This window comes from Culicoides brevitarsis, chromosome 3 (assembly GCF_036172545.1).
Source record: "Culicoides brevitarsis isolate CSIRO-B50_1 chromosome 3, AGI_CSIRO_Cbre_v1, whole genome shotgun sequence".
Classification (NCBI taxonomy): Eukaryota; Metazoa; Arthropoda; class Insecta; order Diptera; family Ceratopogonidae; genus Culicoides; species Culicoides brevitarsis.
In genome coordinates this window covers 34,118,590-34,146,302 of record NC_087087.1, presented here as the reverse complement: position 1 = coordinate 34,146,302, position 27,713 = coordinate 34,118,590, and the positions used below count along the sequence as shown (strand labels likewise).

General features: G+C 25.6%; 2 protein-coding genes across 8 annotated transcripts; both read right to left on the bottom strand.

Annotated features, from left to right (window-relative positions):
- Positions 1-35: 35 nt before the first annotated feature.
- On the bottom strand, positions 36-17,513 carry LOC134836091 (disintegrin and metalloproteinase domain-containing protein 11). 6 transcript variants are annotated; one of them, XM_063851281.1, is made up of 19 exons: positions 17,152-17,513; positions 11,484-11,696; positions 11,225-11,275; positions 10,489-10,859; positions 10,285-10,431; positions 9,867-10,169; positions 8,797-8,969; positions 8,565-8,734; positions 7,862-8,510; positions 7,682-7,801; positions 6,784-6,964; positions 6,572-6,722; positions 5,492-5,627; positions 3,798-3,956; positions 3,063-3,127; positions 2,918-3,004; positions 2,431-2,863; positions 1,182-1,493; positions 36-1,037 (listed from the first exon to the last, which is right to left on the bottom strand). In XM_063851281.1, the coding sequence occupies exons 2-19, from the start codon at positions 11,551-11,553 to the stop codon at positions 677-679; spliced, it is 3,939 nt and encodes a 1,312-aa protein (XP_063707351.1). In that variant the 5' UTR covers positions 11,554-11,696; positions 17,152-17,513; the 3' UTR covers positions 36-676. The 6 variants fall into 6 exon arrangements, with proteins under 6 accessions (XP_063707351.1, XP_063707350.1, XP_063707352.1 ...); XM_063851280.1 differs by lacking the exon at positions 17,152-17,513 and adding an exon at positions 13,375-13,840; XM_063851282.1 differs by lacking the exon at positions 17,152-17,513 and adding an exon at positions 13,375-13,840 and having other exon boundaries at positions 11,225-11,272.
- A 2,728-nt stretch (positions 17,514-20,241) lies between these two features.
- Positions 20,242-27,474, bottom strand: LOC134834378 (zinc finger protein ztf-11). 2 transcript variants are annotated; one of them, XM_063849018.1, is made up of 8 exons: positions 26,559-27,474; positions 25,663-25,817; positions 25,352-25,580; positions 23,032-23,226; positions 22,285-22,347; positions 21,991-22,220; positions 20,709-20,878; positions 20,242-20,526 (listed from the first exon to the last, which is right to left on the bottom strand). In XM_063849018.1, exons 1-8 carry the CDS (start codon positions 27,296-27,298, stop codon positions 20,263-20,265), a joined length of 2,046 nt encoding a protein of 681 aa, XP_063705088.1. In that variant the 5' UTR covers positions 27,299-27,474; the 3' UTR covers positions 20,242-20,262. The 2 variants fall into 2 exon arrangements, with proteins under 2 accessions (XP_063705088.1, XP_063705089.1); XM_063849019.1 differs by lacking the exon at positions 20,709-20,878 and having other exon boundaries at positions 20,384-20,526.
- Between the last annotated feature and the right edge of the window lie 239 nt (positions 27,475-27,713).

The window sequence follows — 27,713 nt, the reverse complement described above, 5'->3', positions numbered from 1 at the left end:
AATTTCCTTTTATTTTTTTTTAGGCAGTGTCTTAATGTAACATCATGCAATAAAAATATTTTTTTTAACAAAAAAACGGAGCGGCAGTTTAATTTGCGCATTTCATCTTATCATTAAAAATGTAAATATTTAAAAATTTGAAATAAATTCTAAAAGTTTATAAGATTGTTATGCTCAATGATGTAATTTTTGGTGTAGATAAGATGTTGTAGAAAAAAGTGGGTTTTCATAAGTAAATGTGTGTTTTTGTGTCAAGTGTGAGTGTTTTGAATCAAAAAGTGAAAATATCTCTATCTACATTGAGCTGCGTCGCGACAGGTAAGTAGTTTCCGTTTTTTTCTCATTTTTGTTAATTAATTTATTACTTTACTTTTAATGTTATAGTCTAAATATAAATTTTTCACAACAGTATGTATTCGACATATAATATAAATTTATTTAATCTCTAAACATAGCGTCATAAATGTTTCATTTGGATTCATTCCTTGCTTCATCGTGTAAAAACGTTCGATTTTCCATTTTTTTAATATTTTCACAGTGTACAAAATTCACTAATTTTCTTTTTCTCGTGTTAAAATGAAGTCAAATGAAACGAAAATGCTTTAGAAATTTTTGTTAGTGAAGTGATGACAGAGAGAAGTTGCTGTTGGGATATCTAATATCCCTCAAATTATTATCAGTGTTTGTATTCCGGGTATCCCTCTGACGTCTCGAGCACGCCCTGTCCGCCATTTTGATATTCTAGCATGGTGTCGCGTCGCGGCGGCGGCATTTGCATGACATTTTCGCTGCTTTCCGTTTCCGTGGATGCCGGCGAGGGGTAATAATCGCGTCCTTTGTGCCCCATTGCGGTATTGATGTTGAGCGGCGTCGTGATGTTGTTATCCGCATGATGCATATTTGGTCCGGCATTTGGATTCGTGCCCATTTGTTGCATGACACCGCTATTAACGACATTCGGATCCATTACGACGACCGACACGACATCCTCACTAGCCCATCGGGCTAATTGTCGTTGAGCTTGAAATAATTCATCGCTAAAAAATATTTTTTTTTTTCAATTATTTTGGCCAATTTGATCAACTAACAAGGGAAAAAGGGGACTTTCAAAGCAAAAAGAGACTAAACTACACTAAATAAAGCGAGATCAAGTGGCCTATAAAGAAAAATTCAAAACTTACCTCTCACTTTCGGGAGTGTCGCGATTGCCGTCAAAGTTGCCGTGCGATTCGGCAGTCTCGTAAATGCCGTCTTCGTCTTGATGCAAATGCGTATGCGACGAGTGATGCGAGGAATGCCCGGTGTGAGTATGGCCGTGATGCGCGTGCGAATGATGTGCGAACGAGTGCGGCGAATGCGGTTGATGGCGATTTGCGGGAGGATGGCGATAACGCCCGTACACGAAGCGATTTTCCTCTTGCGGACGACAACGACTACCAAATGTTGGTAGGATTGTAGCAGTCTTTTGTTGTTGCGCTAATTGCTGATTGGAACTGAAAAGGAAATTAAAAATTTTAAAATTAAAAAATTTACTTAAAAAATTATTTTTTTTTAAATTATTTTTTTTTTAATTTTCATAAAAATTTTTGATTTTTTTTTATTTATTTTTTTTTTTTTTTTTTTTTTTTAAAAATATTTATTATTATTTTTTTAAACTTCAAAAAAATAAATAAATAAAAAATTTAAAAAAAAATCAAAAAATTATTAATTTGGTAAAAAAATAGAAAAATTTAATTTAAAACTTCTAAAATATAAAAATAATTAAAAAAATTTTTTTTTTTTTTTTTTTTTTAATTGTTTTTTTAGTACCTATTTTTATTTTTTTTTGATACCTTTAAATTTTTTATTTTTTTTTAATTTTCATTTAATTTAAATTTAAACTGAATTATTTTTATTATTAATTTAATTTTTAAAAATATAAAAATTAAAAAAATGTATCAAAAAATTTAAAAATTTAAATTACAACTTCTAAAATATTAAAAATTTAATATTTTTTTTTAAATTTTTTGAATGATTTTTTTTTGTAACTTTCATAAAAAAAATTTTACTTTTTTTTATTTATGATTTTTTTAAAATTAATATATTGATATTTTTTTTTATTTTTAATTTAAAATATAAAATGAAAAAAAAATTAAAAAAAATTACTTCTAAAATATAAAATCGTTGAGAAAAAACTTAAATTTTTAAAATATTTTTTTTTAATTAAATTTTTTAATTTTTTAATTTAAAGCTTTAACTCAATTTGAAAAAATAAGATTATTTAATTAATTATTTAAAATTAATTATTTATTTCTGATTTTTCAAAATTTTAAATTTTTTCAAAAATTCTATAAGTCGTAAATTCCATAAAAAATTAAAAAAAAATTTTTTAGATTTTTTTTAATTTAATTTTTTTTGTTTTTTAATTTTTTTAAAATATTTTAAACTTACTCATGCGACGACTCGCTACACGCAGCCGAACTATCTATCCTATAATGTCGATCGGCTTCCGTTTCCGACATCCGAATATCTTCAGACCCATTCGGGCTCATGTGACGCGACGAGTGCTGTTCCAACTGTCGTATCAGATCTTCGAGATTTCGGATGCGTAACGGGCCCACGGAAGGCGTATCTTCGTCATCTTGACCCGCAATTTGCGATTGCAACGCTTGATGATGCGAATGTTGTCGCAGCAACGTTGACGCTTGCGAGCCATCCATCAGCATGTGTTGCGGTATGTTATCACACACATTTTCGCGCGAACTATTTTTCGAACTTGTTCTTTTCGGCTCAGCATACGTCACATTGCAATCTTGCAACGTTTTTCGAATCATTTCTTCGCTTATGCTGCCGGATGGCGTGTTGCCCGAACTTCGTTGAGCAGCTAAAAATTAAAAAGTTGAAAATTTATTCAAAAATTAAAGAAATTTTAAATTACCAGCAGCCTTAAGAGCTTCTAAAATATCCTCATGATACCCATTCAAGCTCTTGAGAGTCCTTTCAACATCAGAAACTGTGGCATTTCCTATTTAAAATAAAATTTTTGAGCATATTTTCATAAAAAAATATTAAAAGTAACAAACCAGCTGGCGTTGGATCATCTTCGCTGCCTGTTTCGGTCATTCTCCTCATTTGTACATTAGGATCCCTGCGATAAACGAAAAAAAATAAATAATTCCTTAATAAATCTTCGTTCAAGGGTCTTAAAATTGAAACACGATACAAAATTATATATGATTTCTACTGAAGATGCAAAAAAATAAAATAAAAAAAAATAAATTACAATACAAGCCTTGGATTAGCAAAATTAATAACATTTTCAACTATTTTATAACTATTTTGACACATTTACATCTATATTTGATTAAATAACTATAACAAAGTTTTCGTATTATAAAGCATTCCATCTAAAATTATGATTATTATACTTAGTTACCTTTCACTGTTACAATCGAAATTCATTTCAAACATGTGCACATATCAAAAAAGTAGTTGAGTCGTCCCAAAAATATTTTTTTTCATCGTCAGCACGCAATCAACAATCGAAAATCATACAAAATTCAGATTTTTTGTGTTACTTTTTAATTTTTTTTAGTTATTTAATACAAATTTGCATCTGAAGTGTGTCGCACGCATTGAAAATATTGTTAATTTTGACCAATAAATGCATTGTATTGAGTTTTTTTAATGTTTAGGAAGAACACAATTAATGATCACATGAATTTTTTTTTTAAATAATAAAAAAAAATTAAAAAATTTTTTTCCATAAAAAAATATAAAAAAAAAATTAAAAATAATAAAAAATCATGTCAACTCACCTATTATACGGGGCGATATTTCCATACACCAGTTTGTTGGAACCATCTAAAGACACTTCTTCGGCATTACGATGGTTAGCTAAAGCTGTTTGCCCTGGATACTTGGCAATTGGCTTTTTTATGTATGGCGGATCGTATTTCAGTCGAGTGCTTTTTCTTCTTTTGGTTTTTAAATTATCGTGAAAATAATAAAATATATGGGAAAAATATAAATTTAACTATTTTTTTTATAGCAACAGCTTTTTTTTAATTTAAAAAAATTTGAGAAGCGAAAAATTTTTTTTTATATATTTTTTTTTAAATATTAAAAATTTTGTAAAAAAAATTTAAAAAGCATGCTAACAACAATACATGTGCAACAAATGTGATTGTTAGTATTTTTTTAATTAAAATTAATTTTTAAAAAAATTAAAAATAAATAAATATTGTGTGACTGACAATGATAGACAATTAAAGAAAAGGTGAGATAGAAGAGAGAGAGAGAGAAAGTTGAAGCTTTTATGTACATTTTTTGTTTTTTTTTTATTTTTGAAGAATTTTTCAATAAATCGTTTGATTTTCGTCTTCAATGAAGTTTTTGACGTTTTTCGAATAATTTATATTTTTTTATGGCTATGAAATGCATTTGTTGGTCAAAATTTTCTTAATTTTTTTTTCATAAATTCTGAAATTTTTTTTATCATCAGAAATTTTTGTTGTCGAAATATTTTTTATTTGAAGAATTCCTAAAGATAAATTTTTTGAACTAATATTTTTTAATATTTATCAACTGAAATAAATCATGCGTCTAAATTTGTATTTTTACATGTTCGTTTTTCAAAAATAAAATTAATAATTTTTTTGTAAAAAAATAAAATAAATATTTTTTTTTTCAAACATAAAATTAATTTTTTTTTTTCAAAAATAAAAATAAATTTTTTTTTTTAAAATAAAAATAAATATTTTTTTTTTCACAAATAAAAATAAATAAATAAAAATTAAAAAATAAATCAAATATTTTTTTTTTCAAAAATAAAATAAATATTTTTTTTTTCAAAAATAAAAATAAATATTTTTATTTTCAAAAATAAATAATAAATAACTTTTTTTCAAAAATAAAATAAAATAATTTTTGTTAAATTCATTAAAAATATAAACTTTTATTAATTATCAAATTTTATTTTATTTCCAGAAAAAAATAATAATTATCGTCTGAAAAGTTTATCAATTTTGAAAAGTTTTTTGTTAAAATATTTTTTTTTGTTAGTTTTGTGTAGTTTTTGCGAGGTGTTTGTTCAAACGGGTGTCAATCAAACGTAAATTATAAAAAACTCGTGCTTTTGTATTTTTTTTATTGTTTTCATAACAAATTTTTATTATAAATATTAAAATGTTGTTCACCAAAAAAACTTTTTCATGCAACTTTTCGCTTTGAGTTTTTTTTTTGTATTAATTAATTAATTTTTTTTTCTAATATAAAAATGCTCCGGAAAATTAACATGTTGATGGATGTTGAAAGTGTTTAAAAGTAAAAATTAAAAAAGAAAAAATCTAGCAAGCACTTTTTTTTTTGATAAAATTTTTTTAATGAGCTCTACGTTTATGGCACTATTTTTGATTAATTTTTAATTTAATTTTTTAAGCTAATTTTTTTTATGATAAAAATAAATTATAGGAGCTAGTTAGTGATGTAGTTGAGAGTAAATTAAACTAACCTTAGACATATTGTAAATCTCTGTACAACAACAGAACGGTAACAGAGTGCCATTAATGCAAATGTTATAAAGACACCCCCAACAACAGACATGAGGATTCCAACCAAAAATACAGTGTTTGAACCGTGATAGTTTTCTGCGTGATAGGTACGAATATTTTAATTTATAATTTTTTTTCTCTACTTTTTTTTTCATACGCATCATATATGACAATGGTAACATACTATGTTTACCAATTATTTATTTTTTTTTCGTCGTGATGAATTTTCGGTCGAAATTGATTATTTAAAAAAATTTATAAAAAATTATTTCTCGAGTTTTTAGGAGATTTTGTAGAAAAAAATTATACACAAGAAATATTTACACAAAAGTTATTAATTAATAATATTAATAAATATTTATAATAAAATTTAACATTTTTTTAAAATAATTTTATTTACAAGAAAATTATTTTTTTATTAATTTAATTTTTTTTAGTAACACATTCACTTTTTTTTGGGAGACGACTCATTTTGCAACGACAAGTCACGATATATATTAAGCTGTCCTGATTACGTGCTTTACAAATATATATACGTTATAAATATATAAGTTGGGAGCCATCATGCAGTATTGCTCCTCTTATATACATTTTTATATATTTTACATCATTAATGTTAATATAATCAATGATAAAAAATTTTTTATTATTTTTTTTATGACAGACACGACATCAATATTTACAAACATTGTTTTCATATTTTGCGTTTCGCGTTGTAAAGTTACCTGTAACAAACGGCCATGGCAGCGAAACTAATGAAGACGCATTTTACAATTACAACTAATGTTATTACCATTTGTAACGTGCTGAATTTGTCACTTTTCTCCTCTGCAAATATTATTGCGTTTATTTTTCGTCATTTTTATATTTTTTATGAAGTTTATTTATTTATTTACCATTGCCATATATTTATTTTTTAGGTTTTAAGTTTTAATGAATGGCGATTTTTTTTTAATTATTTTTTTTTTATTTTTTGTGAGCAAATGATTGTGAAAGAACAGGAAAAAATGCAAAAAAAAAGGGAAAATTAGAGAACATACCATAAGTTTTCTCGATCTTTTCCATGTTATGGCTTTGTGTTGGGATAATTTCGCTTGTAGTTGTTGGTGTTGTCGTTATAGGAACTGATATTGAGCAATCAGGACCTCCCCAGCCAGATGAGCAATAACATCGATTCACATTTGTACATACCTGAAAAATTTTTTTTTGAGAAATTTTGTTTAAAAAAAATGAATTTTGATGAAATACTTACACCATGTCCAGAACATTCAGTATTTATTTGGTTTGTAGGGCACTTGGTTTGATCAATATGTGGAAAGATGCTTACGCAAGTTTGATTAATACAAACTAAATTATCGCCACACGGAGTTCCGTCACGTACGAGGCCATGATTTGGAATGTCAGATCCTTCGGCGTTGACGCCGCTTGTTGCTCTGTAATTAAAAAAATAATTTAATTATTAAATGAGCAAAAAATTGAAATTATTTCAATTTTTACGGAAAAATTTAAAAAAATATTTTTTTACTAAAAAATTGAAAAATAATTTTTTAAAGGTAAAAAATTTTACTTTAAAAAAAAAATAATTTTTTTTATAATTTGTCATGAACAAATATTTTTTAAAATAATTATAATTTTTAAAAATGTAAATTAAATTATTTTATTTTATTTTTATTATTTTTACTTTTTTTATCGATAACTTTAATTAAATAAATATTTCTTGAAAAATAAAATATTTATGATTTTTTTTAAAACAAAATATTTTAAAAAATAAATAATTTAAAATAGGTATTATTTTTTTTTTAATTTTTAGAAATTAAATTAAAAAATTAAACTAATTTATATTAAAACAAATAATATAAAAATTTTGCAAAAAATTGAAAAAATAAAGAAAAATTATTAATTTTTAAATTTTTATTGTTAAATTAATTTATTTTTATTTATTTATTTATTTTATTTATTTTTTATTTTTACAAATTTTCAATTTTTTTTTGAAAAACTAAATTTAAAATAAAACATCAAATTAAATTAGTCTCTAAGATAAATTAAAATATATAAATGGCAAAAAATTCAGAAAAAAATTAAAATTATAAAGTTTTTTAAATAAAAAAAAATTTTAAAGTTTTTAGAATAAATAAAAAATGAATACTCACTTGCACTCATATTCGGATCCCTTAATTGAGATTATTGTTCGTGAAAATAACAAATCACTTCTCTCACTAACTGGTTGCTTATCTCCATCTCTACATTGTAGAGAGCCACATTGAACATTTCTGCAAAAAAATTAATTTTTAAAAAATTTTCCTTTAAAATTTCCTCCAAAAATTCCTTACTCTGGTTCACATTTAACATAATTGCCCGACTGATCGGTCCCGCAATGACCATTAATAGAGCCTTTGGAATTAAACTGTTCGAAGCATTGTTTATCAGCTGACGCGGCGCCATATCCCCAAATTCGTTCGCATTGCTGCGTCAGCGTTGGACAAACGCCATTGAAGCAATATCCGTTTTGCGTTCCCGTCACGTTGCTTCCGCAGGGGTTTCCGTTCTTCTTGTAGACATCAGGCGGGCAAATTCCGCTGTCTCCCGTGCAAGTTTCGGGCAAATCACATTCGTTGGTCTCTTTGCGACACACAACGCCCGCCGGTTTGAGTTGACATCGTTCGCAACAAGCACCCGTCGCGCATTCGGATTCCTTTTTCAGCTTGCACGTGATCGGATCGCAACACATATCGGAAGCGCATTGATCAAAAGAGCCACAATCGCATTCTTCGCCATCTTCAACGATGCCGTTGCCGCAATTGCGACGCACTTCGAGCTCATTCGGCTTATTGAGCAAACACAAGCCATGCCCGATTCGAAGGGCATCGATGTAATCCGAGCGACTACATTCCGAAAATTTGTACGGCTGAACATTCTCCAAACCGACAATTTGTTGCGCCATAATGCAACCATGCCAATCGCGACAGAAACATTCCTCACCTAAAAAATTTATTTTTTGAAAAAATTTCTTTAAAAAAAAAATTTATTTCTTACGATTATCATCATGGCCCATCCCGATGTTGTGTCCTATCATATGGGCCATCGTTCCCGCGAGTAAATGCGGTTCGTAAGTATTAATATCGACACTTATGCCAACAGCTTTTGCTGTACAAACCGTTTCAGGCACACTCATGCCCGCTTCGCCGCCGGAAAAGGTCTCTCCGCTGAAAAAAAAATGTATTTTTAATAATTTTTTTAATGAAATTGTAGAAAAACAGGAACTTACGTCAACAACTGCGTCGTATCTTTGTCAATTTTGAACAATTTTCGTGACGTGTAGTCATTGAAGCTCGATATCGCTTTGCTAATGTCCTTTCCGCCATCGATATGGGCTTGATTCTGACCTTGCCATGTTTCGATATACACGACGGAGACGCGAGTGTTCAATGTGCGGAAGTACTAAAATATAAAAAATTTATTCAGTAATTTTATTTTTATTTTGTTTCAAGTTTATTTTAATGAATAATAAAAAAAAAAATTTTTTTCGATTAAAATTTTATAAATTAAAATTGAAATATTTATTTAATTAAAATTAATGTAGAATAATTGAAAAAATAATTTTAAGATTAAATAAAAAAAATTAATTAATTAATTAAAAAATTGATAAATTATTTAAAAAATATATATATTTTTACGATTTAAATTAATAATTTTAAATAATTTTCTTAATTATTTTAATATTTTTTTTTTAATTAAATTAAACTAGTTAGAAATTTTTTTAAAAAATTAATTTTTGCAATTCAAATTAAATTTAAATTTTTTTTCTATTATTTTAATTTTTTTATAATAATTAGAGCCATTTTAAAAAAAATTAAATTATTTAAACAATGAATTTCAATTTTTTTTTTATTTTTTTAATAAGATTTTAAATTTGAACAATATAAATAATTAAAATTAATTAAAAAATTAATAAATTATTTAAAAAATATATTTTTACCATATAAATTAAATTTAAATTTTTTTTTTATTATTTTAAAATTAAATAAAAATAATCAGAACAATTAAAAAAAAAATATTTTAAAATTTTTTAAATTTTAATTAATTTTTTAATTAAAATTTTTATATTATTTTTGTGATTTAAATTAAATTTGAATATTTTAAAGTTTTAAATTAATTTGAAATAATTAAAAAAAAATTAATATTTTTTTTTCAATTTTTTGATATTTTAAAAAAATTTTTAACTTTAGAATTTTTTTTTTAATTTTAATTTTTTTTTTCTTTTTTTTTTTTGAATTCTTTTTTTGAATTATAGAGACAAAAAAATTTAAAAATAAATAATATTAAAATATTACTTACCAAATCCGCAATATTCGCTACTTGAATGGCATCATGCACAACTTCGGCGCGCGTACTGCCATTTCTCTTATCGAACATGGCTTTATCGATAACGATTGCCGTCTCGATATATTTCGTCGCTTCCCTCACATCGCGTCGATATCTTCCCGCGCCATTCGGATCTAACTGCTCCAAATGCTCTACCAATCCGGGCAAATTTTTCCTATTTCTCGGCGGAGGCTTCATATGCCAATTTAAGTTCCCGCTGTTCGCACATCCCTTATTTGACTTGGTTCGTGCTTCGAAAATGACGTGAGGATGTTTCTACAGAAAAAAAAATAATTTTTTCGATTAAATGGGGTTTATGTGTAAAAGTTGTGAACATACAACAAATATTTGCATATTCAAATGATTATTGGAGCAAAAAAGAGGAACGTACCGACAGATCTCCCCCATAAAATGGATGTATAACAAATGTCTCGTTTCCGACATGAATCACGCCGCTGACTCCATTGCACGTATGGAATGCCGCACTGGCTCCCGGATAGTCTTTTACCGTGCCATGGTAGTAGCAATGCTCAATTTCCTTGAAAAATGACGTGAAATAAATTTCAAAATCTCAAAATGACGAAAAGGGACTTACTCTGTGCGAGTCTTGCGGATATCCGCTGGGCAAAAAGTGCTTTTGTTGGATATTTGGCGCTAAAAGTTGCGTATTTAGCTCCAAATCGAGTCGAAACTTGTGATTAAACGCTTTAATTAGAAGTGAAGTACGATGAAAGTGTTTGCCAGTACGCGATCGACCTCGTCCTCCGCCCCCGCTGCTGCCGGGATAATTGGAATCGTATCCGCGTTGCGGCGATTGACGTTGGGCGTTGATTTCGCGCGTCGATATTCCCATCTTTTCATGATGGCGCAACTGGACTGGATAGATTATTTGATAGTAATGACTTCCAATTCGCCTTACGAGCTCTTGATTTTGGCGATATTCCTTGAGAAGGCGCTCAACTTCACCTGAAATCAACAAAAAATAATAATTTTTAATTTTAATTATTTTTTTATGTTTTTATTTTTTTTTAGAAAATTATTTGATAAAATTATGAAAAATACTTTTAAAAAAATTTCAAGAGGTAAAAAATTTTTTTTTTTTAAAAAATTAAAAAAAAAATTTTTTTTTTAATTTTAAAAATTTAAAAAAAAAATTTTTTTCTTAAAATATTAAAAAAAAGTTTTTCTTAAAAAATTAAAAATAAAATTAATTGAAAAAATTTTAAAAATTTAATTTTAATTTAATTTTTTAAAGAAAAAATTTTTTAAAGCAATTCTATCAACTTTAATTATTAAACAATAATTTTTTGAATGAAAAATTTGAAATTTACCTGCCGGACTGTCATCATTCCAGAATGAATCGTCAAGCGTGTAGTCGGCTTCTGAAAAAAAGGTCTCATAAATCTCAAGTTTTTTCATTTTTCACGGAAATTTTTGATTTTTTTGAACATTGTTGGTTAAAAAAATTGTCTTGCGTTTCAGAATCCAAACGCTTTCCCAAGTCAAATGCTACAGGTAAAGCGTAGGAATTCTAAAACGCACCGCAATTCATGAAAAAATGGCTTAAAACGTAATTTTTTGTGAAATTACCTCCAATTTGTTCGGTAATTACAAATAGAAATGATGCTAGCAATATTCTAAAAGTGTTCAGCGATTTCATATTACAACTATTTCTTTCATGTAAGCTTTAATTACTCTCTAATATAATAGTATCAGTATCACATATATGTCATGTAACTAAAATCATCTTTTATTGAGTGGTGAGTTGATTAAAAGATATGTCGTCTTGTCCACGAGGCTTACCTGTGTAAGAAAAAAAAATAAAAATTAATTATTTCAATTAAAAACTCATGAATTATTTAAACTTTTTTTTTAGGATAACACGAAAACGGTAGACGATGAAAAAAGGGTCAAGGATTAAACTCCAGATTAACAACAAAATCTCTCCTTTTCATTTTTTTTTTGAGTGGCTCACACAAACACACGCAAACTTTGGAGCACGCCAAAAAATTAAGATGAACATACGGGAGAACGAACATTCAAGGAGTGCGTAGAGAAATGTAGAAAGTAGAGGAACAATAGCATCAGATTGATGCTCAGCAGAAAATTTGTGTGTCAATTGCTGATGGCATGCGCAGTTTTCACATTTATTTTTTCCAAAGGCATTTGCGAGAGGAAACATTTTGTGTTGATGGCATGTCGGTCTGTTTCATCTTGTTTTTTAAAATTAAATAAAAATTTTTTTTTCAGATTTTGACTTAACAAGAATTTTTTGTAAATCCAAGCCAAGCATTTTTTATAAAAAATATAATTTTTTATTTTTCTAATTTAATTTTCTTAATAAAGTCAAAAAATTTTGTTATGAATTTATTATTTTTTTATTTAAATTATTTATTTTTTAATTGTTATAATTTTTTCAAAAATTGTTTTAATAACTTTTAAATTTTTTAATTATTTATTTTATTATTTTTATTTTATTTAATTATTTTTTTTTCTGAAAAATTTATAATTTAATTTTTTTTTTCAAATTTTAATTCAAAATTAAAAATTGAATTTCTTTATCAATTTTTTTTTAATTTTATTATTTAACGGAATTTGAATTCAATTTGAAAAAAAAAATGAAAAATTTAAAAAATATATTTTTTTAATTTAAAAAAAAATTGTTTTAAAATCAATTCTATTAATTTTAATTATAGTTTGAATTATTTGATAAATTTTTAATTTTTTTAACTAAATTTTCGTAAAAAAATTTTTAGAAAATTATTTGAAAAAAAAAAAAATTATTAAAAATATTTTTAAAACAAATTTCAACATTTCAAGTTTTTTCATCAGTTTTGAACTATTTTGTTATAAATTAATGATATTAAAATATTTTTTTTTTAATTTTAATTAATTATTCATTTCGAAATTGTCTAAATTTTAAAATTTAATATTTTTAACATTTTTTTTTAAATTTTAATTTGAGTAATTTAACTTTAAAATTGAATTTTAATTCTTCAATTTGAATTTAAATTTGTAAAAATTTTAAAAACTTACTTTTTTTGATTTTTGAAAGAAAAATTATTTTAAAAACAATATTAATAATTAAAATAATTTTTAAAAAAAATTATTAAAATTTTTAAAATATTTAATTCTTGTGTTAGAAAATACGCTTCAGTCCATTTTCTAATTACATTTCAAATTTTTTCTATCTCACATTGTGATACATTTTTTTTGAAACTTTTCATGTATTGTTGCCAAAAATCGTACAAAAAACGGAAAATTATTTATTAGATCCGCCAATATTGTTTTCTTTCGTGATTGTTGATATTTTGATAGACATTTTTAGTAAAATATTAAATATTTATCGAAATTTGCACAGAATTTTTTTATTAATTTTTTTTTTTATTTTTCAATTTTTACTTCAAAAAAATAAAACTTTATTTTTTTTAGAGATACGAAAAAAGGAATAAAACTTTTTTTTTTCACATAATGCACTTACACAACGTCAGCCATTTTTAGACAGTGATAACTTGTAGACGGTCTTATATCATATTTTCACTCTTTGTAATTTTTTTTGTATTTTTTTTATTTTTCGGGGTTTTGTTAAATGTATAAATTTCCACACACGATCCAGTTAAGATCATAAGTTTATTGTTTCCACTTCAGCCATTTTCATTCACTTGGTAATATTTATCGTATTAAAGAATACTTAGGCGGTATTAGATAAAAATCAATAATTTTTCATTCAACAATTCGTCGATGAGAAATTTTCATCATTTTTTTTTTCTTCTTTTTTCTTTCACGGGGTTTTTTCGTGGGTTTGCGATAATTTTTCACTTGTTTCTGTCGTGATTGGAAGTTGCAGCGGGATTTTTTCTAAAAATTTTTAAAACAGATTTTTTTATTTGAATTTATTTTGTGAACTACTAGCCTAGCTGTTTATTATATAAAAGTACAAGTTCTCGTGTGTCGCACCCAACTGATAATCATTTGCGAGAGTCACCAGAGATTACCCATAAAAACGTAACGATAAACACTCGCTCTCCGGAATGCCGTAGAAAAGGTAATTTGGCGCCTGCGCGCTGCGGCGATATGCAATTTTCATATGTTTCCCAGGGTTGTGAGCACCGTTTTCAGGGATTTTTTTGTTGTTGCTGAGTGTGCGAGCAAGAAAATTTTCTTTGCATGTGTGAGTGGTCTCTCGCACTTTCGGAAATTTCGTGTGTGTGAGAATTCGCGAGTAAAGTTTTTCGTGTTGTTTGTTACACGCACGCTTTTTTCGTGGAAATAGTTAATTGATATTTTTGGTTTTAGTTTTTTTTTTCTTCATTCTTGACGTTGTTGAGGCACAAAAAAGGTTTTAATTAATTTTTGATTAAAAACTTCTCGATCTCCATGGTGCGACATAATTTTGGGGCGAAAACAAAAAACCATAAATTTACACGAAGAGGATCAAAGAGATGCGCGGAACGATTTTAAAGCTCCGAATAGGCAAATATTGAAAAGCAACACAGATGAGACAAGGTTGAGCCCATCGGCGAGGTTTTGCTAGACGACGATGATAAAAGTTAATTAATGTATGTTTTGATCCATCTCTCTCTCGGACATAAGGCTTCGTCGTGTTTACCGATCGACTGGTTGTCGGACAAATTTTAATTAAGGTCAACTGTTTGTGTAAGAATGCCTTATTGCACATTTCTGGCTTTTCATTTTTTGTCGAGTCGATATGTGTTGAAGTCTCTTGTATAAGTCCCTGTAATCCTTTTATCAATATCAAACGACACAATGGGTTTTAAAGAAGGAGAAACGGATCTCATTGTTCGAGTTGTAGAATGCTGTCGAAGAGAATTTAAAACGTTTTGAATATTTCAATTGAATGTAGATTGGAAATTGAATTTACGCAGAGAAAAAATTTCATGAAATTTAATTTTTTTTTATCTTAAATTTAAAAAAAAAAATTGTAAAAATATATTTTTTTTATTTAATTTTTTTTACATTTTTCAAAATATAAAAAAGTATCATAAAAATTAATAAATAAATTAAATAAATTTTTAATTTCATTTTTTTTTTTTTGTAAAATATAATTTTAAAAAATCATTTAATTTAATTAAAATTATAAAAATTTATTTTTTAAAATAAATCAACATATTTTGAATTATAAAAAAATAATAAATTTTAATTTTCATACAAATTTTGTCTTGATAAAATAAAAAAAAAATACAAAAATATATTTAAAATAAATATAAAAATAATTAGAGATTCAAGATCAATTTTCAAAAAATCTCACAAAATTTTTAAAACTCATTAAAAAAATGTAGTAATAAAAAATTTTGTAAAATCATCTTAAAATTTCCAAATTAAAAAAATAATATTTTTTAAAATTTTAATAAAAAAATAATTTAAAAAAATTTTGACAAATTTTTGTTTTAAAATTAATTTTTTTAAATTTCAATTAAAATAATTATAAATAATACTTAAATACTTCTAAATTATAGTATAAATTTTAAAAAAAAATATTTTGACAAAATTTTTGCGATTCTTATTAATTTTATTATTTTTAATATTTTAGGTCTCAGGTGTCAAAAATAGTAATTGAATTGATTGATTAAAAATAAAGACTACAAATAAATTTTTAAATTATTAAAACCCAAAAAAGCTTAAATTTGAATTTTTTGTTTATATAAAATTAAAATTAAATTTTTTAATTTTTTAACTCAAATTAAATTTTGAAAGCTTAAGTAAATTTTCAACGCTAAAAAAAATTATTTAAATTTTAACATTTTTACTTTTTTCATCTTGTTAACTTGACTAACTTTAACATCGCATAATTTAAAATTAATTCATAAAAATTTAGCACATTCACAAAAATGTCAATTTTCGTCCTTCAATTATTTTTCTCGCAAAAACTGAAATAATTAATTTATAAAAACTGTTTATTAATTCATCACACTTGAATAAGTAATTTTTATTTTGCGTAAAAGATAATTGAATAAAAAAAATGATGCCAATCGGTTCGTAACCAAACAGCAAAAAAAAATGTTCAACGAATAGCTGAGAAATTTCTCTACGTGTATTGAAAATTTATTGCTAAAGTCTCCTATTGAAGCGTCATAAATATTCAAGTAGAGATTACACATCTTTGAAATTCTCTTTATATTTTATGATAAAGTAATAAAAAGGCTGCATCATGCATTACATTCTGATTTATTTTATTTTATTTTTTTTTTTGCAGAAAAAAATGAAATAAAATTACGAAAAACGTGTGTTTATTTATTAGCTTATCAACACACTCGAAAAACTGTTCATTTTATCCTTGGAGCGTTCTGTAAAAGCATTTTGTGTGCCAAAACGGGGCAAAAAACACAAAATATTTGTTTAAAAATACAAATTTAAAATATTTTCATTTTGTGAATAAATTTGTGTTATGGAAAGTTTATGAGTGGGAGGTAACAGCCACACATCTATCTAATACGTGAATAAATGTACAACAACAACAAATTACATTCTGATCAGGATTCAGCTTGTTTATTTTTTTCCTTCATCTATCGTCACACGGAATGTATTTATTTTTCAAACAGTTGACAAAATTATAATTGGCAAACTTTCAGCTGCAGGCAATTTGTTCGTTTGCTGTTGCTGCGTGTCATGTCGAAGGATTTTCCCAATAAATTTTCCATACAAATTTTTTATTTCGAAAAATCTTTTTTAAATCACAAAAAAAATATTTTTTAAATTCCTCAAAATTTTTTTACGAATAAAAAAACAAAATTTTAATTTTTAATTTTTTTAATTAAAAAATTATTTAATTATTTTTTATATAAAAATTAAAAATAAAAATTTTGTATTTTTTTTTGTATAAAATTTATTTTTATTTTATTAAGAAATTAATAAAAAAAATTAAATAAAAATTAAAATTTTAAAAATTAAATTTTATTCGTAAAAAATTTTAGGAATTTGAAAAAAAAAATTTTTTGTAAGTTATCCATAATTTTTTTTTTCGTTGATAATTCAATTATTTGTGAACTTTTCAGGTTTTCGAAATTGGAATTTTAGGAAAAAAAATTTTTCTCGCCCACAACGAAGCTCGTGCTTAATGGAAATTATGAATTATCATATTTTTCAATGTTTTTCCGCACGCAGAGATGTTTCTTGAAACATTTTTAATATAAATAATTCATGAAAAACAACCAAAAAAATAGTTGCTCGTACAAAACCCACACAAGACACTCACAAGACGAAAAAAAAGCTTTTTGATAAGAAAAAAAATATTACTTGCCTCTCTTATTCACGCCCAAATTGGAAGTTTGGTAATCCTTTTTGGCATTGACTAAACATAAGTATTCACTAATGACACCGAACAACAGAACAAATGCAAAAAGAATCTTTTTCTTCGGAATGGCACAATAACTTGTCTGTAACTTAATCAAGCAGACAACCATATCTCAGTAATAATTTTTTTTTTGCTTCTCATATCATCATCGGAAGAAGTCCATTTTTTTCGCTTCTTCTTTCGTCACTCGTTTCACTGGGTTCTTTGCATTTTCACACACACGATTTTTCACTTTTAAAGCAAATTTACGGAATTTTTAGTGATATTTTACGCTTAAATTATACATCAAAAAGTTATTTTTCTTATCCGCGTAGCTAAAGAGTTTCTCCTGGACTTTCTTTGTGGAAAATATCGAGTGAAATCTGCATCCACTGCGCATTCGTACATCATGTCGTCGTCGTCGTCGTTGTTGTCGTCAAAACCACAGCATCAGTATAGGATCGATTTATTTTTATCAAAAGGCGAAAAGGAGCTTTTTTGTGTTGGTGTGATGTGTTGTACGGTAGATGGAGTTGTGCGCGTTAGAAAGTCCTTTTTGTGTCCTTGAATGTGTTTGACGTTGAATTTTACTGAAATTATAAAAAAAAAATTAGGTTTATATATTTTATTTTTTTTTTAGTTTTGTTTCTTAAGGTATGAGAAAAATTAAATTTAAATTTTTTAACAAAAATTAATATTTTTAACAAAATTATTAAAAAATATTATTTTAAAAATTATTTTACGAAATTCTAATGTACCAAATCATCATATGTATTTCGAATCCTTTTGCAAATATTAATATAAAGGTATTTTTATTATATGATATTTTATTAAACTTAATATTTAAGTTTATATTATGAAATGTTTTTTATTTTATTTTTCAAGCAAAATATATTTTTAATTTTAATTATAATTATTTTAAATATATTTTCAAAATTTTTATAAGGTAAGACTTAAAAAATTTTTTTTTAATCTTAAAATTTTTAATCTTTCAACAAGAATCAATATTTTGAACTTTTTTTTAGCAAAATATTTCTTTTACAAAATTCTGATGTATTTTGAAACTTTGAAATATTAAATTTTTCGTAAGTAGGAGATTTTTCTTATTATCTATATAATACATAATATTATATTATATTAATATGTTATTATTATATACATTATATATTATTGTTAATGTTATATATTATAATATAATAAAGTATAATAAAATATTTTAATAAATTTAAACTATATATAAAAATATATTTTAGAATGTTTACAAAGTTTTTTTAAACTTTTTTTCTCGCTCGTAATTTCAAAAAGCTAAAGCTTAAAAAAAATATTTTCTTGATTTTTTATTTTTTAATAAATATTTTTGAAAATATAAAAAATTCTTAAGAATTTAAATTTTTTTTAACAATATTCAAAAATATTTTAAATAAAAAAAATATTTTTCGTAAAGTTAAGACTTGTTTTTGTCTTTATAAATTATAATATAATATTATACAAAATTATTTAATATTATAATAAAATAGGATATAATATAATAAATCATTATGTAAATTATAATAATATTTTTAATATATAATATTATACACATAAAGAAGTATATTATATTAATATGATCGTTAACAAAAATATATCTTTCAAAATAAATTTTTAAATTTTTTAATGTATCATCCAGAATCCAAATTTTTCTAAATTTTTTAGAAACTATTATAAAAATATTAAAATAAATTAAAATTAAAAAAAAATATTTTAAATAAAAAAAATCATATTTTATAGAAGAAAAATGTTTGAGCCAAAATTATTAAATTCAAAAAAAAAAAATTTTAAAAGTCAATCTTACCTTTTTTAGCCCAAATGATTCAAAAACTGCCTTAAATTCAATTAAAAATAAAAACTCCCATTATATTTCATCCTTTTTTTTATTGTGTTATTTAATCCGATATCATTTAGCTACATTGAATTGAACCATTTATAGTTAGTTATACAGTTAAATAGTAGAATAATGTTCATTTTTTATTTATTTGTTTTTTTTTTATCTTTAATAATAATATCATTAGTTTTTTTTATAAATAAGATAATTATAATAATAATCATTATTACATAATTTATAAGGTTCCTAAAATCTAACAACTTGAACTTTTATTTTTTTTTATCCTTCTTACAATTTAATAATTATACGTATAACTTGTTCACCCATCATTTCCCTTGTCTGGCGGAGTAACAAAGTTCAAAAGATTGCACATGTATAGGCTGCTTTAAATGTTTTTTTTTTATGATGATGACCTGAAACGGGCCTAGCTAGTTTTTTTTTGTTATATTTAGGAATTTCGCAGTACAACTACAAATAATTTTTATTTTTGAGCTTTGCTCGTTAATTATTTTTTTTATGTTTAAGATATTGACACATGGCACATTTATAAATATTTTTAATATATTATTTTTTTGAGATACAAATTTCTTTGCCATTTTCGCCGGTCTTGCTTAAAAGTTTGCATCAAGAAATTTTTTCTGTTAATTAGTTATGACAACAATTTTTAGTTAATTTATACATTTTATGTGAAAGTGTGTAATGTCTGGCATGCGGCATGTCACATGCCATTAAATCTGTACAAAAATTGACTAAACGCAAACTAAACTACGGGAATCCTTATTATCTAAAAATTTTAATAATAATCAATTCTAAAAATTTTTTCCTGTATATATCGTATGTATGGTTTTTTTCAGACACAAGAATGTTTTCTCTCATCTAATTTTCTAAGCAAAAAGCATTTTATGTTATATGTATTATGTTATATCTAAGCAGTCCCCTTGTTGTTATGTTGTGTCGTGTCGTCTTTTGTATTATTTTGATAAACCATAAAACTTTAATTTTTCGGGTATTTCAAACTATGTGTGTGAGTGCGGGTGAAGTCGTCAGACTCCATAATTCAACGATACTTTTTGTGTAATATTTGATCATTTTGCACCCTTTTTCCATGCTTGACGTAGTTGCTATGACAAAATTTGTTAAAAAGACGATAAAAAGTAGCAAACATTTTTTGGAACTAATTACGAGCGAGAGAGAGTTATTTACAGCGGCATGTCGTCTTAGATGGGAGTGGGAAGGACCGTGACTTCTGACAGCGAAGCACGCATCGTTTCGTAAATAGGTCGAATTTCCTCGGGTCGATATGTGTCTGTGGTGCAAAATGACTGCAATTTCGAGATGTAGCTGTCAAACGGCTCCGAACTGGACTTTTGATTATTCTCGTTTGGGATTCGCACGTGTTCAAGGAGAGTTATCACATTGTTTCTTAAATTCTCATAGTAATGATTATTCGGGTTGTTATTCCTTGCAGCTATTGGTGTTTCCTGCAAAACAAAAAAAAAAAAATAAAAAAAAATAATTTTTTTTTGCTCAATTTTTTTTTTGTATGATTGAACCCATAAAAGAACAAAATCATTTATGGGTGTAAAAGCAAAGAAGAATATAAATATTTTTTTTTTATTTTTTATTACTTCCCAACTTTCTCAACCAACCTTATCTTACGTACCCTTTCACCCTGATTTAAGTGCGATTCCATTGCGTTTATATCAGATTTCAGGCGTAACATTTGTGACTCTACACGGGCGTTTTCACGTTGAAGCTCGGTAATTTCCGCTTCAAGTGACATTAATTCATCACCATTCCCGGAGTTTGTATTCGATACCATGATTTCCATACCTGGAAAACAAAAATTTGTAAGCTCGACTTTTTGTTTGTTTGTTTTTTTTTTGTGATGCTGACTTTTTTTTAAATATTTACAATAAAAATCTCTGCCTCTAATTCTTTTGTATTAAGTGTACTTGAAGTTACCAACAAAATAATTTTATTTTCTGTCATTTTGTGAGAAATATTTAAAAAATAATTTAAAAAATAAATTAAAAATTAAATTTATTTTATTTTTTAAATTAAAAATTTAATTATTTAAAACTTATTTTTTAACTCATTTTTTAGAAATTTTTAAATTATTTTTAAATGAAAAATTTTCAAGTCATAAAAAAAATTATTATGTTTAAAAGAAATTAATTGAAAAAAAATTATTTAAAATTTTTAAAAAAAATAATTAATTTTAAACTTAATTATTTTTATTTTAAAAAAAAAATTATGAATTTTTTTTTATAAATTGATTTTTTTTAAAAAATGAAAAAATTTAATTAAAAAAAAATTAACAAATTTTAAATTATTTTTAAAAATTAATTTTTTTTATAAAAAAAATTATTTGAAATATATTTTTTTTAAATTAATTTAAAACTTAATTATTTTTTTATTAATTTTTTAAATGAAAAAAATGCCAATTATTTTTTTTTATTTTTTTAAAAAAATTTTTTTTTAATATTTTCATTTTTAAAATTCTCGATATAAATTAAATAAAATATAATTAATAAAAAAAAAATTAAATAAATAAATTTTTGTTACATAAAATCGATTTTTCTAATTTTTCTCATATAAAATTATTTTTTTTAATTTCCAAGAAGAAAATTGTTTGTTTTTCTCACAAAATGACAGTTTACGTAAAAGTTTGTTAAGAACTTGGTCAATGTAATCCTCCTCTTATTTCTTTTAAAGAAAAACTTTCTTGTCAGTAAATTCGTGTTCGTTGGTAACTCGAGTACTCTCTCTTTGTGAATGTGCAAAACAAAACGTTCGTACGAACATGTTTAAAATTTCAGACTTTTCATTAAAAGACAATAATAACAATATAATTGACTAAGCATCAAATGTTACACCTGTAATCCTTTTATTGTAAATATTTAGGAATAAAAGAAATTTTGTCAATCATGGTTTTTAATTACCTTGCGTTGCCATTGGACACCCGCTTAATGAGCGATGCGTCAGAAAGGTGCCATTGATGTGTCCCGTTCCATCGCATCCGGGCGTTGGGCAATTGATACCGTCAAATTTTATCGTCGACGCTGCGGATACGGGAGTTTTGTGTTGTTGCTGCTGCTGCTGTTGTTCGAGTGTGCCTCCATTCTCTAAGGCTCGCATTTTATTGCGATTCGCTATTGGGCAACCGGATGCACTGTGAAAAGGGTTTTGTTGCAATTTTTTGATGCGAAAAATTGATAATTTTGATTGAAACTCACCTGCGATGCGATAAAAACTTCCCTGTTGAATGACCTGAGCCATCACATCCGGGAATTGGGCATCTGTGAAGGTAAAAATTTAATTAATTATTTGTTAAAAATTTTAAAAATATATTTTAACGGTAGAGAAAAAATAAGTTTGATAAAAAATTGACAACAAAATTAAAAATAAATATTAATTGAGAAATTTCAAAAATTAATTTGAATAATAAAAAAATTTATTTGTAAAATAAAATTGAAAAAAAAATAGTCAAAATTAAAAAAATAAATTAATTTAATCAAAATAAATTTTAAAATAAAAAAAATAGTTGAAAAAAATTATTTACTTAAAATTATAAATAAAATTAATAATTTTTTTCAAAATTAAAAAATAATAAAATTATTGAAAAATAAATTCTAAATAAATAAATAAAAATAGCTTAATTAATTTAAAATAATTAAATTAATAAAATAATTAATTTAAAAAAAAAAATAATAAATTTTTAAAAAAATAAATTATAATTAAAATAATTAATAACAATGATAAATATTAATTTATTTTATTATAATTTTTTTAATTGAATTTAAACTTAAATAATAGGTAGCAAATAATTTTTTTTAATTAAAATTAAATTATTTAAAAACAATTAAAAAATAATTAAATATTTATTTTTTAAATATTTTTTTAAAAAATAATAAAAATTTCAAACAAATTATTTAATTAAATAATAATTAATTAATATTTTTTTTTTTTTTCAATTTTCTTACCTCAAAGGTTCCGAATCCTGCCCATCGCGCGGCTTAGTCTTGGGCTTGTTAGCACGCGGGCATCCCGACAAGCTGCGATGTGACGAATAATTCCCTGTAACGTGTCCCGAGCCATCACAACCCGGCGTCGGGCATTTCAACTCTTGCGAATGCGAATTCATCGGAGGCCTATCACCGCGAATACATCCCGATAATCTGCAAAAATTAGTATGAAAAGCCTTTTTAAATACGGTTTTTAAATCCTTCTCTTTCATCATCAATCGTCGTGTCGAGTCGTGGTGTGAATCGTAATGGAACGAATTCGCATTGTTGTTAATGTAAAAACACAAAAATCGTTTTTCTTTGCGTCTTTTCTTCCTTTCTCATTTTTTATTGTCTCCTCTAGGCTTTCCTCGTCGTACGCAATTTAAATTTAAAATTCCCTAACCCTAAATAATTTTTAAGATCCAATACGAGCATCTATTCTTTAAATTATTTTGCACATTGTTCATTATTATGAGGGTTGTGATTTACATACACAGTCGTCCATAATCACAGATGGTACGCACATGAAATATATTTTTGATATAAATATATATTGTTAACGCGCGCCACTCCACTCGTAAGTAAAAAGGTACACACAGACGCTTAATATACTTCTTAAAGCTAATCCATGGTAATTTGGTTATATTTTTCCAAAAATTCACGACACACACACACAAGCGAGAAAGAAAATCCATTTTATAATGAAAATTTTATAAAATTAATCGATATTATAATCCACGTTGAAAATATTATGTGTTGTTCGTGCGGCAACGGACCCGAAGAAAAGGATCTATTTATTCAAATATAAAACTTTAATATAAGACGAGCGGCGCAACTCGACGTGGGATGGGTTCGTGTGGTAATTTTAATGAATGATTCGAGACTGGCGGCAAAAAGAAAATTTTTATACATCTCGCACTTGCATGATGAGGTCTATTCTAAATGAACTTAATAAGAGGGTCGTGGTTTTTGCTTCTATTCTACATGACTTGGCTTTGGGAGCCGTTTAGTTCCTCTTTTGTATCATTTGATGTTTTGCGGTTTTTATGTGTTGTGCGGTGTGTGTTTGTGCATCGCAAAAACATCTTTTCTTATCATCATCAATGTCGTGTTGTCATAATAAATTATGAGGAGCTACGGTTAAGCAAAGGAATTTTTTGAGATGAAAGTGTATTTTTGGGTCAAATTTTAAATTTTCTTTAGAAATTTATGTAAAATGTTGATTTTCTTCAAATTACTTAAAAAAAATTTTTTTTTTAATAATTTTTAAAATTTTTAATATTTTCCTCATTTTTTTTAGAATTTATTTTTTTAAAATTAGAAAAAAATTATTAAAATTAATTTAGCGTCAAAGTAAAAAAAAATAGTTCAACAAAAAATTGATATTTAATTTAATTAAAAAAATATCAACTTAAAAATTAAATAAAAAAAATGTTTAGTTTTTTCAGATTTAAAAATAAAAAAAGTTAATAAATTTAAAAAAATAATTTAATTAAATAATTAATTTAAGAAAAAATATTTAATTAAAATTTTTAGAATTTATTTAAAATTGTTCATTATTCCTTAATTTTTTTAAATGTTTGTAAAAGTATTTAAATTTTCCTCAAATTTTTTTTTTTAAATCTGAGATTTTTAAATTCTGCAACAATTGAAGAATTGGACTTGAAAAAATTATTTTTTTTAATGAAAAATTTACAAAAATTATTATCTTTGAAGAACACTTTTCAAAAAAATTGTATAAATTATTGTGAATTTTAATAAATTTTTAAATTGATGAACTTGTTGAATATGGACTCGAAACGGATGATGGATATGCTGATGGTCCAATTGAGTTGTGATAGGGTGTTCCGCATTGATAAGGTGTCGGACCATATGTGGCATATCCATTTGTATATTCTGATTGAACAATCATGCCGTAACCGGGATGGGGACTGTAGCCTATTAAATGGAGATTGATTGATTGAATTTATCATGTGAAGTGGATTTAAAAGTCGATTTTTTTTTAACTTACTGTTTGGATATCGGTATTTGAGCCAATTAAGCTGTAACCCAAACCACGTAAAAAAAAAATCAAAATATTTTTTTTTTAAGACATTTTTGATTTTTTTACGAAATTTAATCCTAAAAATTTCCTTAAATTTATTTAAATTGAAAAATTAAAAATTATGGAAAGAAATTTTTTCCAAAATATCTTCACGACAGACTCAAAACCCCACAAAATCCGCAAATAAATAATTTTTCACACACAAACACACACTATTAGCTAAATATGTACTACAAAAATAAATCTACTTACACGTCCTTTGATAACAACTTGTCCGCCTGTGAAAAATGATGCGGCGGCGGCATGGCATAGCATGATGAACTTGTTGAATATGGACTCGAAACGGATGATGGATATGCTGATGGTCCAATTGAGTTGTGATAGGGTGTTCCGCATTGATAAGGTGTCGGACCATATGTGGCATATCCATTTGTATATTCTGATTGCACAATCATGCCGTAACCGGGATGGGGACTGTAGCCTATTTAAATGGAGATTGATTGATTGAATTTATCATGTGAAGTGGATTTAAAAGTCGATTTTTTTTTTTATTTTTGACTCACTGTTTGGATCTCGGTAGTTGTCCATGTAGTGTGAACCGCCGCTATCTGGCGTGGATTCTCTGCTGTAGGGCGTCGAAGCGATATTTGAGCCAATTAAGCTGTAACCCAAACCACGTGTTTGACCGCTAAAGTCAACGGGCTCTGATTGGGATGAACTAAAAAAGGTAAAAAAAAATTTTTATTAAAAAATTATTTTTATAAATTTTAAATATTTTTTTTAATTCATATTTTTATTTTTTTACAAAGAAAATAAAATATAAATTCATTTTAATTATTTTAAAATTAAATTAAATTAAAAATAATAATTTTTATAGATTAGGTTTGTAAAGTTAAAATAATTTTTTTTAATTAACAAAATTTAAAAAAAAATAAAAAAAATTAATAATAAAAAAATTAGAATAAATTAAATTTAGTTTATTTTAAATAATAATTTTTAAATTTTTATTAATTATTTTTTTTATTTTATTTATTAATAAAAATTTAAAAATTGTTATTTAAATTGAACTAAATTTTTTCTTATAAAATTTATTATTATTTTTTTTTATATATTTTTATTACTAAAATTTTATTTATAAAATTATTAAAAAATTATTAATCAAAAAAAAATATTAAATATTTAAAAAATAAATTTTTAACTTTATAAATTACATAAGTATTTATAAAAATTATTATTTTTTTTAATTAAAAATAATTTTAAATTTATGATTTTAATATAAAACCCATACAGAATTCATCAAATTTTTTGATTGAAAATTTTTTTTAATAATATTTTTTAATTAAAGAGCAAATTTCAGTATAAAATTTGATGAATTTTGAAAAATATTCAACTCAATTTTTTTTTTTCATAAAAAAAATTAAAAATTTTGTATTTTTAGCAAAAAATTGAAATTACTTACCGATGTGAAATGCGACTGAGACTCAAATCGAGGGTCTGCGCCGTCGAGCTGGGAACTTGGGCACTTTGTGTACTTGATACAGGACTTCTGCTCGACCGATGAAAGGATGTTGACGACGTAATATTGCTTGTGGAAAGGTCAATAACGGGAACTGAGGGCGATGGCGACGACGGGCTACGATATGGCGCCTGTGCCGATGCAATTTTAACGGATAAATTAATCGCGGAGAACCCGTTTGTCGGATTTGCCGGGTTTGCGGGATCAAAATGGTACAAAGGACGCGGATACAAAGGTCCGGAATTTTCTTCGTTTTCTGTCTTGAGTTGTTGCGGTTGTTGCTGCGATTGTTGCTGCTGCTGCGATTCCAAGTTGAATTTTTGTAACGCGTCGTCAGTTAGCGTCGGTTGATTGTACGGATAAAGTGACGTGCGATTCAGCGTGTAATTGGGGTCGTAACGTTCGAAAGCGGTCGAAGTAGCTACCGGCTCGTAATTTCGATGACTTCCCGTCTCATATTCATTGCGATGGATGTCGTTGGCGTACTGCAAGCCGTTGCGATTGACAATATGATCGTCGCCCAAAGTCGTAAATCGGATGTCGTTCAAGCGATTAAAGCCGTTTTCGCTGCTGACGGGCGTCGTGATGTTCGACGAGACGTTTTCCTGGTTCTCCGAATTAAGCGAGTTCACTTCAATGGGTCGGATGAAATTCGGTGTCGTCGATAATGCGCCAGTTGTCATCTTCGTTTCGGAACTACTCGAGTTTTTTTGCTGCTGTTGTTGTTTATGCGAACCGGATCTGCTATTTATCTCATTATTATCCCTAATCTCCTCCAAATCGCTTCCCTCACTTTTGATATTTCGCAAAGTTTTTGTTGTTTGTCGCAAATTCGGAGCGTCGTCTTGACTTGATTTGATTTTATTATCGATCCTTTGTTTGTTTTGTTCGAATGAGAACCCTTGATTTCGTTCGCTGGGGGTGTTTGTCGTCTCTGTTGTTGTTGTTGTCGTTGTCGTATACGAGGACGCTAATTTTTGATTAAAATCACCAACTAATAAAAATTATGTCAATTACTCCGCGCTTGATAAGATTTATAATTAAAGAAAAAAATTATTGTCCGTCGGAAATTCCAAAGTTAGAGACACAAAAATTTTG